At 33.4% G+C, this 16,051-nt stretch overlaps 2 protein-coding genes across 2 annotated transcripts; one reads left to right on the top strand and one right to left on the bottom strand.

Annotated features, from left to right (window-relative positions):
• Window positions 1-1,669: 1,669 nt before the first annotated feature.
• LOC112499721 (trihelix transcription factor GTL2) lies at window positions 1,670-7,000 on the top strand. Its single transcript, XM_025103060.1, has 2 exons — window positions 1,670-3,204; window positions 5,547-7,000. The coding sequence occupies exons 1-2, from the start codon at window positions 2,819-2,821 to the stop codon at window positions 6,796-6,798; spliced, it is 1,638 nt and encodes a 545-aa protein (XP_024958828.1). The 5' UTR covers window positions 1,670-2,818; the 3' UTR covers window positions 6,799-7,000.
• Window positions 7,001-11,301: 4,301 nt separating this feature from the next.
• Window positions 11,302-15,893, bottom strand: LOC112499634 (syntaxin-71-like). Its single transcript, XM_025102945.1, has 8 exons — window positions 15,732-15,893; window positions 15,517-15,642; window positions 13,902-14,067; window positions 13,722-13,807; window positions 12,867-12,935; window positions 12,370-12,414; window positions 11,701-11,763; window positions 11,302-11,382 (listed from the first exon to the last, which is right to left on the bottom strand). Exons 1-8 carry the CDS (start codon window positions 15,891-15,893, stop codon window positions 11,302-11,304), a joined length of 798 nt encoding a protein of 265 aa, XP_024958713.1.
• Between the last annotated feature and the right edge of the window lie 158 nt (window positions 15,894-16,051).

The raw sequence follows: 16,051 nt of genomic DNA, 5'->3' as shown, positions 1-16,051 counted from the left end.
TTATAGAACATCTTAATAAAATGCTCACACATTTTAAACGTTATATAAACACAATTTTATTATAGTGTATATGTTTAATATCTTACCTAAATAATGACCGGAAAAATTATTTTGTTGATTAAGTCAAAGACCTTCCAGCCTAGTGGTAAAGGCTTGGGCATGACATAGTCATGAACCCGAGTTCGAGCCCTGGAAGGGGAGTGTTGGCGACATTTAAGAGGGGCCATGTTTAGCATCCAAATTTGTCGGGGATTAGTCGGGCTTTGGCCCGGACACCCTTACAAAAAAATTATTTTGTTAAACAACAACGATTATGACCTAGCGGTTGAGGCCTAGGGGATATATGGTGGAATATCTTATATGTCTTGAGTTCAATTACAAACGTCCATAATAATTATGACCACTGAGCAGGGACGGAGCTAGGCATTTTTTGTAGTGGCACGTGTCACCGTTTCGTTAATCCGTCATAGTGTAAAAAATTAATAGGGTCGTGAAAAGTGTCACCGTATCAATTCGTTGTGTGTCAACATATATATTTTGAAACTACAACGATGACACAAGTTTTTCTTGGTAAAGTTGGTTTGGAAGACTTTTCTTCCATCCCAACCCTAAGTTTGAAGTTCGTTAGTGTCTTTTTCTTTATTTTTTAGCTTTTAGTTTTAGATTTATTATGTTTTTGAAAAAAAAATTGTAATATAAAACTTGAACACAATATCTCACATATGAAAAATAATGAACTAGCTAACAGACTAATGATGATTTTATGAAAAATATCCATATATTTGTTTCTTATAGTCAAATTATTTATACTAAACCACAAGGGTGGTGTCTAATTGGTTTGAGCTTGTCTCCAAATGTCAAAAGTACTAGGAGGTTACAGGTTCAAATCCAATGAGAAATAAAAATCCCTTTGTGGCCACGGATGTTCAAATGCGGTGACTTCGGGCTATCTGCAAAGCAGGTGGTCGCCCTGGGATTAGTCAGCTTGCATAGCGGGTTGGATATCGAAGTTAATCAAAAAAAATTATTTATACTATATTATAAAACATGTAACATAAACTTTTAAAAACCATTTTTTATACATGAAATACTGGTTATTGATGCATATTACTAATAAATTATTTCGTTATTAACTCTAAATTAAATTATAATAAAAAAATTAAATTAAAGAAATTACACTAAAAAACTAAAACTTTTATATGTTTTTTTTAAATTTTATGATATTTTTATATTTATATTTTATTTAAAAATAAAAACATTATCGATTTCTCAAAATCACATAAAATTATATTATAACATTAATAAAAACAAAATAAAATAAAATATTAAAATCAAAATATATTATACATCTCATTACATTATTATACGAGTACTCTTTCGATATCTAATTACAAATGGAGCCGTTAAGGTAGAGCGTAGAGTAGCAAATACTTTCCCTCCAAACCTCAAAGGCCTTGTCATGAATAAATTAAGTGGGTCCCATCTCTGTGCATGCATTCACGTGCTCCTGTTATCTCTTTGCCGTTTATTACACCATCATATGATCAATCCAAGGACCCCCCCCTCCCTACCCTCCTTCTCCTATCTATCTACATAGGATTCTTCAACACACTCATTCCCACGTGCCAACACACAGTCCCACGTGTGTGGTTGACACGTGCACGTGACTTGCACGTGCTTCCCACTGATTGGGTTCTACATGATTCCCCCCAAAATTGAATGAGTTTATGATAAGAGAAAGAACAACTATGGCCTACCCTTCTTTACTGTCACACAAGACAAAAGTCTTTGATGAAACCATGACAATGATAGGATAGAAAGAGAGAGAAAGAGAGAGAAATTTACACATAGTGACTGTGTTAGTGTGTGTAATAAAAGTGATTGAAAAAAGGATTTGGCTTTCAAGAAAGAAAGAAAAGAAAAGAACCCATCTTTTTTTACACACAGTGAGTGTGTTCTACGTGTCAAAAGAGTGATTTTGTGAGTAAAGAAAAGTGCGTGTTTTTGTTTGAGTTCAAAATCTTCCTCTTCTTCTTCACTTGCCATTATATGCCACCAATTTTAACTTCTACTTCTGATCTAAATCTACACACACTTAGTGTGTTTCTGTGTGTTAAGTGTGAGTGAGAGGAGGGTTTTTTGTTGTTTTGCTTTCCAAGATCTCTTTACACACAAAGAGTGTGTGTGTGTGTGTGTAAAAGAGAGTGATCAGAAAAAGGGTTTCTGTTGTGTTGTTCTTCAGAATCATTGCTTTGTATACACACAGTATACAAAGTTAGATGTGTGTTAAAAAGGGTAGTGATTTCATTGAAAAAGAAAAGGGTTTTTTTGCCTCATGTGATGTTCTAGCTTCAAGATCGTTTCTTTTACACAAAGTTAGTGTGTGTAACTATGTGCTAAAAGTAAGTGGTTTTAGCAAGTAATTAGAAAAAGGGTTTTAATTTTCTTGTGTTCTTCATCATTTCTTTTCACTTTCACACACAGTGAACGTGTTTTCTGTGTGTGTGTGTGTTGCAAGGAATTCAAGAAAAGGGTTGGTATCTCTTTGTGGGGGTTTTCAAGATTTCTTTCTACACACAGCAAACGTGTTTTCTCTGTGTGTGTGTTGCAAGGAATTCAAGAATCTCTTGTGGGGTTTTCAAGATTTCTTTCTACACAGAGTGAGAGTGTTTCTATGTGTTAATTAGAAGTGGGCACTTCAAAACAAGAGTTGATTCTCTTGTGTTCTTCAAGAAAACCTTCATTTAATTTCACAGAGTAAAAGTGTGTTTGTGTGTGCTAAAAGTGTGTGATTACATCAATTTTAGGGTTCAAGACTATGTTTGATGGAGTCCCAGTTGAGCAATTTCACCAATTCATCTCCACACCCTCATCAAGAATCCCTTCAAATTCTTCTTCTTTGATCCAAACCCCACCAATTTCAACTTCAACAAACCTCAATTTTCTATCTTTTGATCCTCTTTTATTCCCTCCACCACTTCCTACTCATCAATCCCTTTTTCAAGCCCAACATTTTCTTCGAACACCGACACGAGATCAATTCAATGGTACCCACGACGACGCCACAGGCAAACTAGATCAAGAAATCGATCTAGGGATAGATATAAACGACTCGTGGTCAAATGATGAAGTTATTCAACTCTTGAGGATCAAATCGAGTTCGGAGAATTGGTTTCACGATTTCACTTGGGATCATGTTTCCAGGTACGTAATCATTGTCGTTAATTGTTCCTAGTTTTCTCGATAATGAATCGTGTTTTTAAGCCCTTTGGCTTGTTTGGTCTATATGATTAACTCAAGATTAATTAGGAATAATTAAGTGAATTAATTGTTTTCCGCACGTAATCGTCGTAATACATAGTGTTTTCCCTATTTACGATCATTAGCCCACATGTAATTATGCGTACAATTGGGCTAAAGGTTAAAACAACGACCTCTTATACCGTATCAAATGAAGTTCATTTCAATATTCGATCAACAACTACGAAGTATATATATATACATATATATATATATACATATGTATATACATATATATATATATACATATGTATATATATATATCTATATGTATATATAGACTTGGGATCATGTGAGACCAACGGTTTTTCGTGAGACCCATAAGACCAATTTTCAACCTTTGGATTAGATCTATAATCTGACAAAATATAAACATTCATAAACACCACGAGATTTCTTAATAATTACCAAATTGCCATCGTGCAATTTAGACCGTTAGATTATTAGCTTATAAAGTTGATCAATGAACGTAAATTGGTCTTACGGGTCTCACGAAAAACCTTTGGTCTCACGTGAACTCAACCCTATATATATATATATATATATATATATATATATATATATATATGTATGTATGTATGTATAATATAGTGACCAAGTAGATTTGTATATACGGGTAATGATAAGATCACAAGTGTTAGGATTACAAACCAAATCAAAGTGTCTTAAAACTTGTGGTTAATTATATCAATGACCAAAATATCTATACATACACTTACCTTATATCTATATGTCATGTTTTAGAAGAACTAGGGTTTTGATTTTTTTTTAAGTATATAATATTTATATACGACAAGTGCAACAAATAAACCCACACACCCTCCTCACATATGGTGAGGTTTGAACCTCTGACATTCTAGAAGGCCAAGGGCTACGATACCGCTAGGCCAAAAGCCCTTTGGTAACTAGGGTTTTGACTTGTCAGGGTTATATGTTCTCAGTAATTAAGTCGTCTATAAAGCTTGTAACCCGAGTCTTTAATACATTGCTACAAGTTTAAAGACTCGGGTCATCAACAATAGAGGAAATTGTAATTACTTTTAGTACAATAAGATCGGCCTAACACAACGTGTAATTAATATATCTAAATGTCTTATCATAGGCTACGTACTTGTGGTACTTGAGTTTATAAGGACCAAAAATATTATATATAGTAAATTGATATAGGATGATTTTGGACTTCTTTACAAGTTTTTTATGACACTTTTGAAATAAAACGTAATATTAGTATATGATATTATATAATTTGAGAAAGAATGTTTTGTAGGACATTTTATTTCAAAAATGTCCAAAAACGTCCTATCAGTTTATTCTAACAATTTTAACTTATGACGGATAATTATTTGGTTTTATTAACACAACTCCTATAAAAGTGGTCCATTATTATTAGACATATCTATAAAGTCGAATTTGTGATGGTGTTTTAGAACCGTGAAGAGAGAGAATGATCAGAAGATCCACACACAGACATATACATATATATATATATATATATATATATGTCTGTGTGTATAGAGAGAGAGAGAGATGAGTTCATTTACAAACCAAATCATTAATACAGATTATACAAACCAATCTCAATCGTTTTCATCTACTATAATAAAGTGTTGGTTATAAAAAATAAACTCCAAGATTTTTTCATAATTATCCGGATCATAGTAAACAAACTCTCATCATTTCAATGAAATTCTCAATTGATTGATTTGTACTCATGATTGGGTTTGTAAATGAAGCCATATATATAGAGAGAGAGAGAGAGAGGAGCAATCAAATGAAAACCACCATCATTTGTACAAACCGTACAAACCACCATCATACGTCGATTTCATTTTTTAATCTTATGAAAAAAATTATGAAATTGTTTAATCTTGTGAAATTGTTTCATATAATATTTTTTTTGATGAATTTGTTTCATATATGGTTATGAAATTGTTTCATATAATATTTAATGAAATTTTAATGAAACTGTTTCATGTATTTCTCTAAAATTAAAATAATGAAGATGATAATATCCATGATTAACACCCTCAACAATAAAAATGGTTAATCAAACTCTCATAATTACAAAAAAATGAACAAAATAAAAAATTATGATTGGTTGAATATGGTTTTCACGGTTTGTACAAATTGAGTAGTTTTTTTTTTAACGCTCCTCTATATATAGATATATAGACACACACACACATATATGTAGTGTATGTATATTGGATGCTTATGGATTTTTGGTATATATATTGGAGCTACAGGAAGCTAGCAGAGATGGGGTACAAAAGGAGTGCAGAAAAATGCAAAGAGAAGTTTGAAGAAGAAACTTGCAGAAGTTTCAGTAGTACCATTGGGTACAACAAGAACAGTAGCAGGTACTTGATCAGTGAAGAGCTTGATGAACATCTCTACAATCCTCATCATGATCATCAAAACACTCACCATGTCCCCATTGATCAAACACCTCATGAAGAAACTGTCGATGATCACCAAGATCAACCACCACAAGTAGCACTAGATGGTCAAAAGATAGGAGATGATGATGATCAAAATCATGAGGCCCAGGGGCAAAAAGGTCATTTTGAAAAGGACCCAGATGAGATCATGGTACAAACAGCTGATGAAGATGATACTGTGGTAGGAGTGAACAAAAGCAAGAAAAGAAAAAGAAAGCACAAGAAATTCAAGATGGTCAAAGGGTTGTGTGTTGACATGGTGCAGAAGATGATGGCTCAGCAAGAGGAAATGCACAAAAGGCTACTCGAAGACATGGCGAATCGCGAGAAGGAGAAGATCGAGAGAGAAGAAGCTTGGAGGAAGGAAGAAATCGAAAGGGTAAAAGTGGAAATTCACATCAGAGAACATGAACAAGAGATGGCAAGAGATAGGCAGTCTACCATCACTGAGTTCCTCAACAAGATCACTTCTTTTGACCAAAAGATTCAACTCCCTCTTGATATCAACTTACAAGACCTTCAAACTAATGTAACACACATTGACAAGCCCATACCCTTTTATGAAATTACCGAAATACCCTCTTCCGAGAAGATCACCGAAGACCATAATCAAGACAAGCCAACAACAAAAGATGACATTGGAAAAAGATGGCCAAGAGATGAAGTGTTGGCATTGATAAACATAAGGAGCAATGTGAACAATGGCATTGGTGGTAATAGTGAAGAACACCAAGGGTTAATTGGTTATAACAAGAGCGGGGGCGGCGGCGGCGGTGGTGGTTCGTTGTGGGAGAGGATATCACAAGGGATGTTAGAGTTGGGATACATAAGAAGTGCAAAAAGGTGTAAAGAGAAATGGGAGAATATAAACAAGTACTTCAGGAAAACAAAAGATGCAAACAAGAAGAGATCTTTGGATTCAAGAACTTGTCCTTATTACCATCAATTAAGCAAATTGTACAACCAAGAGAAGCAAGTGTCATCGTCCCACTCCGCCGGTTTATCCTCCGATGAGCCGGAAAAATGTCCGACGACCGAAATCATGCCGGAAAACTAATGGGGTTCGCCGGAGATCAATGTTATATGTGATCATGAGGTTTATTATATTGTTCATGGAGAGGCTTAATAAGTAGACTTTGTTGATGTTGTTTTTATGCGTTTTTATTTAGTACATTTTTTATTTTCCATAATGTTAAATTGGGTAATAACATTTTTGTTTAGATTATTTGTCGTATCGACGTTGTGGAAATCATTCTGAATCTTAAAAGTACATATGTTTTATTTTGGTGTTCGTTTTTTAAGTTATTTAAAACTGAGTTGGAATCTGTTGGTAATATTGCTTGCTCAAACCTGAAAAAACGAGTCAAACCGAAGTACTTTGTCTTGTTTGACCTAGTTCGTCTTCATATTTATCGTCGATTGGTTTTAGAAACTTCAAATTGAGGAAACTTGATCTCAGTGATGATTTGTAAAATCAAATTAATCTACGTTGTTAAATGTATCATGTGTGTATATGGAATGATTCAAATGAGAACACTTATGTTACGAAAACGTAATAATAACATTTTACTATAATCCATCGCATGTGATATTAATTTAGAGATGCATGTGACATCTGGCTCGACCTAGGTATTAGGCCAAGTCGTCTGCACATCACTAGGTCCCCCACGTGTATTATCTCATGTGATAAATGTGTTCTCACATTTTCATAAAATGAAGATGTTTTTATTTGAATCTATATATATATATATATATATATATAGAGAGAGAGAGAGAGAGAGAGAGAGAGAGAGAAGCTCAAGTGCAAACCGATTTTCAATTGTGACCAAGGGAAAGGAATGCATGACACATGTCCCAGTGACCACATTCAATATGAATAACGAAAATGAGCGTTCATGAACTATTCATGATGAATGATACAACATTAATAATTCAAGATCATGATTCATGTTAAAATTGATTCTCTATTCATTATGAATAATAGACATTCATCATGATGAATAACCCGTAAAGTTGTGAGAGCGCACTCCTTTATCTCCCGTTTACAATAGAAAATCAGTTTTCAATTGAACTCCCCTCCCCCCCCCCCCCNTATATATATATATATACACACACACTTACATACATAGGGTTGGGTTCATGTGAGACCAGTCTGTTTTCGTGAAACCCGTGAGACCACATTTTTACACTTGAAACTTCACAGCAAAAACACTGTGAAGGTTTAAAAAAGTCGAACCTTCACAACAAAAACACTGTGAAGGTTACCTTCACAGCATTTTACTGTGAAGTTTCAAGTGTAAAAAGGTGGTCTCACGGGTCTCACGAAAACAGGCTAGTCTCACGTGATCCCAAGTCTACATACATATATATATACATATACTAGGTTCCACCCCGTGTATTATACATGGTATTTTAAATGAGAAAAACTTTGGACATTAACTCTGAAAGAAAACTCTGAACATATACTCTGAAACATAAGAATTCAGAGTTCTATTATTAGGCTGAAAAATTACTTTGGACTTAACTCTGAATAAGAGGAATTCAAAGTTGTCTTCTAAGTATATAAATTATCTACGAGCATAACTCTGAGTCACAAGAATTTTGACTTTTTATAACTCAAAAACGTAACTCTGAACTTTAACTTTGAATAGGAGTTTAGAGTTGTATTCTAAGTTTGGGAATAAACTATATAATTAAGTTTGGAACAGAACAATTCATAGTTATGTTGTAAGTCTGAGAAATAACCAATATATTCTGACTTCATGTTGGTGATTTGTATCACTAATGTCATTTAAGTGTAATGAGATTAAATTGTTTACCAATGTAATCATGATAAATATCGAACAGGTAAGGCAGGTGCAAAGTGCACACTTGTTTGAGTTTATTTTGATTTAGGGGCGAAGCCCCTAACGAAAGGGGTCCGAGGGCAGCGCCCCCGATGGCGGGGTCCAAGGGGCAGAGCCCCTGGCTGGGGTCGAGGTGGAGGCCACTTCAGACTTAAATTCAGCTTAAACCGAATTTGAAATTTTAAACCCGGTTTTGATGACTACTCTAGAATTAAAATCAGACTTATTATTAAATTCATAATTTTTCCAGAGTTATGTTGTAAGTCTGGAGGCCACTTCAGACTTAAATTCAGCTTAAACCATGAAAACAGAAAAATAAACATGTAGAGGGACATATGTCACTTAAATAGACCTATTTGAATCGTAATTGAAAATTGTGTCTAGATACAGGTTTAGGCGGGAAAAATTAATAACCGCCGCATAGAAACATAACACGTGTCCCCAAAGTTACTTATTTATTAAGTATATAGATATGTATTTATTTCTAAAATATATGGATTGATAAGGAGGCCTTTCATTGGACCCAATTTGAAGTTGACCCTTGAACTCAATAACAACATACTTAGTACTTAGTACATATACTCTCATTTTTGTCCATGGGCTTTTTCTGTACCTTCTAAACACAAGATGAGCTTTTTCTCTACCTTCTAAACACAAGATGGGCTTTTTGGTAATAACACAAATTACAAAAGGGTATAATTTTTTGCCCAATTTCTTGTTTTCGATTTAAAATTAAAAATCCAAATAATTCATATGATAAAATATCATTTTTATTCCAAAAAAAATGAGTTTTTTTTTAGAAGGCATCAAATATATATTAGAAAAACAGAACCACATCATACAAACTCAACCCACAAATATGCAACAATCTATGTATTTAGTTGCGTAATATATAAAATGACGTCATTAATTAACTAAATTATCATAAATCCGTCACAAAAGAATTAAACACACACACATATATATATGGATTGGGTTTACGTGAGACCAGTTTGTTTTCATGAGACAATTTTTCTACACTTAAAATTTCACAGCAAAACATTGTGAAGATAAGAAAAAGACGAACCTTCACAGTAAAAACACTGTGAGTGTTGGCGACATTTAAGTGGGGCCATGTTTAGCCTCTAAATTTGCCGGGGATTAGTCGGGCTTTGGCCCGGACACCCTTACAAAAAAAAAAAACACTGTGAGTGTTACTCTTTACAACGTTTTGCTGTAAAGTTTCAAGTATAAAAAAGTGGTCTCACGAAAACAGGTTGATATCACGTGATCCCAATATATATATATATATATATATACATCATTTTGAGAACCCAATTTTCGATCCAACAGAATACGTATAACAAAAATGAAATTGATTAATGATTTGGTTTTCTAAAATGAAAAGTTGTATAATTTGATCATACAAAATAAGAAACGAATGCAAAATAAGATTCATCTTTGTCAATTTACACACGTATTTACAATCAGAAAATCTACAATTCTAGAACTCAGATATATTAAATACTTAAATTTATTCCAAAAAATACACATTCAGTAGAAAACCGAAAAACGTTGATATTTGTATCTTGGACATGCACACTTCACTTCAAAACACTACAACAAATAGAAACAAGTGTAGTTGATTAGGTTTAGTCGAACGCAAACTTGATCAGGGTTATTACGTTATCTTATCCATTTAAAATAAAAATAATTCTTTTTCCATATCCATTAAGATAACGGATAACGTAACTTATATAAGAGAAAATTGCATTAAAAAATACCATACTTTAACTTGATTCATATTTTGAATAACGTACTTACAAAACTTTTATTTTAATACCTAAGATGAAAAATTTTAAACATTTAAGTACCTGGATAACTGGTTGAAGACTAATTTTAAATTTTAAAAAAAAAAACATGTCACTAACTAGGGGTGCCCAAAAACCGACCAACCCGATCAACCCAACCCAACTCAACCCGAAGCAACCCAGTGGCTAATCGAGTTGTAAAATTTTCAAACCGTAAGTATTAGGTTGATATTGGGTTACTATAATTTGAACTCAATCCAATCTGATGAACCCGATATCCTTTTATTTTTTGAATTTAATGTGATTTTGAATTTCTATTAATATATATTAGACAATTACACTATCACGTACGCTCTTCATATACACATATTTCTAGTCTATTTACATCTCTGTATAATTCATTCGTATATATGTTCAATAACTGTAAACATGTATATGTAAATTGAGAAAATTAACTGAATGTGATATACGCAAGAAGTATGGACAAGTTGTATCAAATGGTTGATGATGAAAAAAAAATTATGAGTAGATAAATAACATATTAAATGTTAGAAGAATATTTTAGTGTACCAAAGTATCAACCGACCAACCCGTACGGTTTGGGTTGGGTTGGGTTAAGATTTTTCAAACCGCAAGCATTGGATTGAGTTGTTCGAATGTCTTCAACCGATCAACCCAACCCATGAGCACCTCTATCACTAATAACGTCAGCAAATAATACTGAGTTGGATACTACATCAGCATGATAACCAGTTAATACTTCAACCGGTTACCCGGGTACTTAAATGTTTAAAACTTTACATCTTAAGTACCAAAATGAAAGTTTAAAGTACGTTACTTTTTCATGCAATTTATCTCTATATAACAGATAAACCGACAATTGCTAAGCAGATAAAATAGATAAATTTCAATTGAAAAATAAACTTACTTGTATAGGTAGGAGGCAATCCCGAGGATGACACATAACAGTATGATATCAATACAGAAGTTTCGCTTTGATCTCAACTGAAACATTTACCACACACGAGATTTAAAGGGGTGTTTGGCAGTTGCTGAATGATTAAATGGCTCCCATGATATAATACAAAATGAAATATAATTGTTTGATAATTATTAACAATGAAATAAGGACGTTGAATGGTTAAGGGAGACCCAAGATACAAAATCATTCAGAGGGTTTTAGAATCATTAAGAGACAGACTTTCTTTTTACCAAACAATATTTACTTCTTAACGATTCAGAGACTATCTCTTAATAAAACTATCAAGGGGTAAACAAACAATCTTTAAAATTATATAAAGTAATAAACTCACAAGTGGTTACCTTTATCACCGTGTCCTTCAGTCTCATGTTGGTATTTCTCAGATCAGATGTGGCTCTGTCAACCTATAATTATATACAATCACTCCACCTTATTCATTTATATGCTTGAAAATAAGCAACCGTTTACTAAACATTTACCGGTAAGTGTTTATGGGTAAAATATAATATTATCGTTTACTTATCAGGTAAGATTTTTGTCCACCAAAACGGTATCCTATGCAACAATTTACCCGGTAAGCTCTTACCGTGGCAAGAGTCGTCCACCTCACTTACCGGGTAAGACTCTTGATCCTTGTTTCGCTCTTACCGGGTAAGAGTTTTGGTCCTTACCGGGTAAGAGTTTTGGTCCTTGCCATATTTATCCGATAAGGTAATGTGACTTGGTGTTCACTTACCCGAGTAAGCATCGGGTAAACAACCCCTAAATATACAAAACCACAAGGGTCATGTCCAATTGATTTAAGATTGGGCTTCAAAGGTCAAAAATGTCTGAAGGTCCCAGGGGTCGAATTCAATGAGAAATAAAAATCCTTTTATAGTCACGGAGGTTCAAATGCGGTAACTTTACGAATGGTCGTTATCGATTCAAATAACAGGTTAGATATCCAGGTTAAATAAAATAAATAAATAAATAGAGAGGACAATAATATATTTTACAACATAACATACTTTATTATCAACTTCATCCATCAATGGTAATTGTCTGTCAACTTCCTGCACAATTAAAACATGTGGTTTTTATTAAATTCATTAATTGATATGCAAATTGTATGGAAAAAATAACTTATTTTAATTAGATTCTTATTTTGGGTAACATACTTTTAAAACTTTCATTTAAATATTTAAGTATCTGGGTAACCGGTTGAATCATTAACTGGTTACCATGTTCATGTTGCGAGTAATGTGGTATTTAACTTAATATTATTTGCTGACATGGATATCTTAATCTAAAATTGGTTTTTATGTATTGTGGTTTATTAGAAAAAGAGTTAATGTTTCAACCGGTTACTCGGGTACTTAAATGTTTAAAACTTTACATCTTAGGTACCAAAATGAAAGTTTTGAAAGTACGTTAATTAGAATATGAATCAAGTTAAGATACGTTACTTTTTCATGCAATTTGTCCTTATTGATATATAAAATATCGAATCATGACGTAACTAAACCTCGTGTATGTCTTGAGCCATGTTTTTCAGAGTACCGAGTCCTTTTGCTATCGCATCCAATCCTTCATCCTATAAACATTGCAAATATTGGTTAGAAAACAAACGTTATTAATTAAAAAATGTAAGAGATCGATCCCGATACTTCTAAGTAGGGGTGCTCAAAAACCCGACCAACCCGATCAATCTAACTCAGTCCGAAGCAACCCGATGTCTAATCGAGTTGTAAAATTTTCAAAAACTGTAGGTATTGAGTTGAAATTGTGTTACTATTATTTGAATCCAACCCAACCCGGTGAACCCAATATCCTAGTATTTCTTGGATTTAATATGATTATTGAGTTTCTATTAATATATACATTAGACAATTACACTATTACGTACCATCTTCATATACACATATTTTCAATCTATTATATCTCTATATAACTCATTCGTATATATGTACAGTAATCATGAACGTATATATATAAATTGAGAAAATTAATTGAATATGATATACGTAAGATTTAAGAAGTATGGTAAGTTGTATCAAATGGTTGATGATGAAAATAAATTATTAGTAGAGAAATAATATATTCAAGATTAAAATGATATTTTAATGTATCAAATTATCAACCCGTACGGTTTGAGTTGGGTTGGGTTGAGTTAAAAATTTTCAAACCGCAAGCATTAGGTTGAGTTGTTCAAATATCTTCAACCTGATCAACTCAACCCATGAACACCCCTACTTTTAAGTAGATAGACATTTTTTTTTAATTTCTCTCGGGATTTAGTTTTGGTATATTCTAATTAGTTCAAATGTTTTTTTTTTACTACAAATAATTAACTTAGAAAATTAAAAAGAGTTGTGTCTACCTGTCGTAATCTACGCATTTCATATTCTTGTCTAAAGTTACTGGTGTCGTCGGTATGCTGATAATAAGCGTCGTCGAATGTTCCATCTGGTATTTTATTATTCAGTATTAGAAATAAGAAAAAACATCGATATGGAGTCACGATAAGATGACATAAATGAGTGCGTTCAAGAATCATTACCAAAGGTCGAGTCAAATCTGATTCTTCTATTCGAACTTGACGATTCCAAACCTTCAGTTGGTTGAGCTTTGCTTGTTGCTCCATCGGGCACAACTTCGATCCTCTCTTTAAGTGCTAACACCAATTCATTCCGAGCCTCGAACTCGTCTTTAGAAAGCCCTTTGACCTACAGTACGTTTATCAGTTGTTTATTAGTGAATCAGATTAATTGTACTGTAAATTTATTTTAATTTCCTCAGAGTCTGTAAAATTTTCAAGTTTCCGGCTTTTAAAAGATCTTAACTTTATGTCATGTTTATTCTTTTTTATTAGCGATGGAGATATAACAGCTTGCGCATAACGCTGCCTCATCTTGAACCCGTCTCGAGATCATGACATATGTGAGATATTAACAAAAGACTTTGTCGATATAAAAAAAATGCATAATTGTATGCTTGTAATATTGTTATTAATATTAATTACATTATTTTTGTCTGATTTTAATCAAATCAGATAATTTAATACGTAAAATATCCAAAATGTAGCATTTTCATAAAACAAACCGTTAACTACTTTCATTGTTGTTGATTATTCATGTACGAAGATAAAAAAAATAATGATGTGATAGTATTTATATTAAAGTACAAAAAAAGTTCAGTTGCAAATCTGATTTTCGTTGTTAAACGGAGAACAACTTAGAGCACGACACGTGTCCCCATTCGTCATGGATAATAATCGTAATTTTTTTACGACAATCATGATGAATGTCCCGGACAATACGCTATCATCGATCTTCTGATTTACAATGGAAATCAAGTTTGCAACCGAACATGTCCAAAGAATATGAATATATAATTGTGGTGGAGGAGTTATAGAGGTGTGCGAAATCCGGATGGTCCGAAATATGAACCTGAACCAAAAATAAGTTGTTTCTGCAAAATCCGAATGTCCTAAAATACGAAAATGAAACCTGATTTTTGGGGGTATTTGGGTTTCTGGTTGGGTTTGGTTTTTTGCACCCGACCGGTCCAAAAGCCCGATACATAGGACATATTCAAATGAGAACGTTAACTATTTAAGAAAAACCAAAAAATGGTCGTTCATGTACAAAATCATATATGATTTACGTACAAAATCATACATGATCCGGGCAACTTTGCCGCAACTTAAGTCGCATGGCAAAGTCGGCTGGTTCTATTTTTTTGACGTTAATGTAAAGTCACGTGTGATTTTATACATGAACAACATTTTTTCTTGTTTTTCATAAATAATTAGCATTATCGTTTGAATTTTCCTCTTCTCCCACTCCCCCTCTCTCTCTACATATATACACATATATATTGAGTTCCGGTGAAAATAAGAGTTAAAGTGAGAAGCGTAATAAAAGATCTCCACCCTTAAAAGCATGTTAGAATGAAATGCACTGGATCAATCCCCATATCAAACGCGATTCGTAGATGGATTTGAAATTAAATGTTATCAAGGGTTCAAGGCTTTATTTATGTATCCAAACTGAATCTGAAACAAACTGAAATTCAAAACCCAAATTTCAAGGCTTTATTTATGTATCCAAAATCCGATCTGATTTTTAGTTTTCCCGCCAGAACCCGCAGATGCACATACGAAAGAGTTGAACCTTTTTGAAAGCTAAACGTTGTAATTTGGGAAGTTCTTCAAGTAACCGAGCTTTAGTCCGCCGGATCTCGGCATTCAGCGCCACCGCCGTCGCCCTGTTTTTCTCCGCCGCAGCTACCTCAGATTTCTACACAAATCAAAAGGTAAAGTACATCAGAAACAACACGACGTACAAGATGATGATTGAGTAATTTGCTATCGTTACGGTTTAAGGACCTCTAGAGCTTGATCGAGGTCGGATTCAATGGCGGTGTAAAGACCGGCAAATGCATCGTTGCCGTAAATATTCTTATTAGCTTCCTTTTGCTTGTCGATGTCGTACTTGTCGTACTTCTTGCATATCGCATCTACTCTCGTTATCAAATCGATTACTCCCATCTATATCTGCAGTAACTTCAAAGTGATTCTGGAATTCGATTTCGATTTCGATCTCGATCGTATCTCTGTTATATACCTATATGTGCAGAATTTGAATTGAATCGAGTTTGATCGTAAATCGATTTTCTCTCTCTAAATCGTAATTTTGTTCTCTCTGT

This window comes from Cynara cardunculus, assembly GCF_001531365.2.
Source record: "Cynara cardunculus var. scolymus isolate 2C chromosome LG 16, CcrdV1, whole genome shotgun sequence".
In the NCBI taxonomy this organism is placed as follows: domain Eukaryota; kingdom Viridiplantae; phylum Streptophyta; class Magnoliopsida; order Asterales; family Asteraceae; genus Cynara; species Cynara cardunculus.
This window is presented reverse-complemented; position numbering and strand designations above follow the sequence as displayed.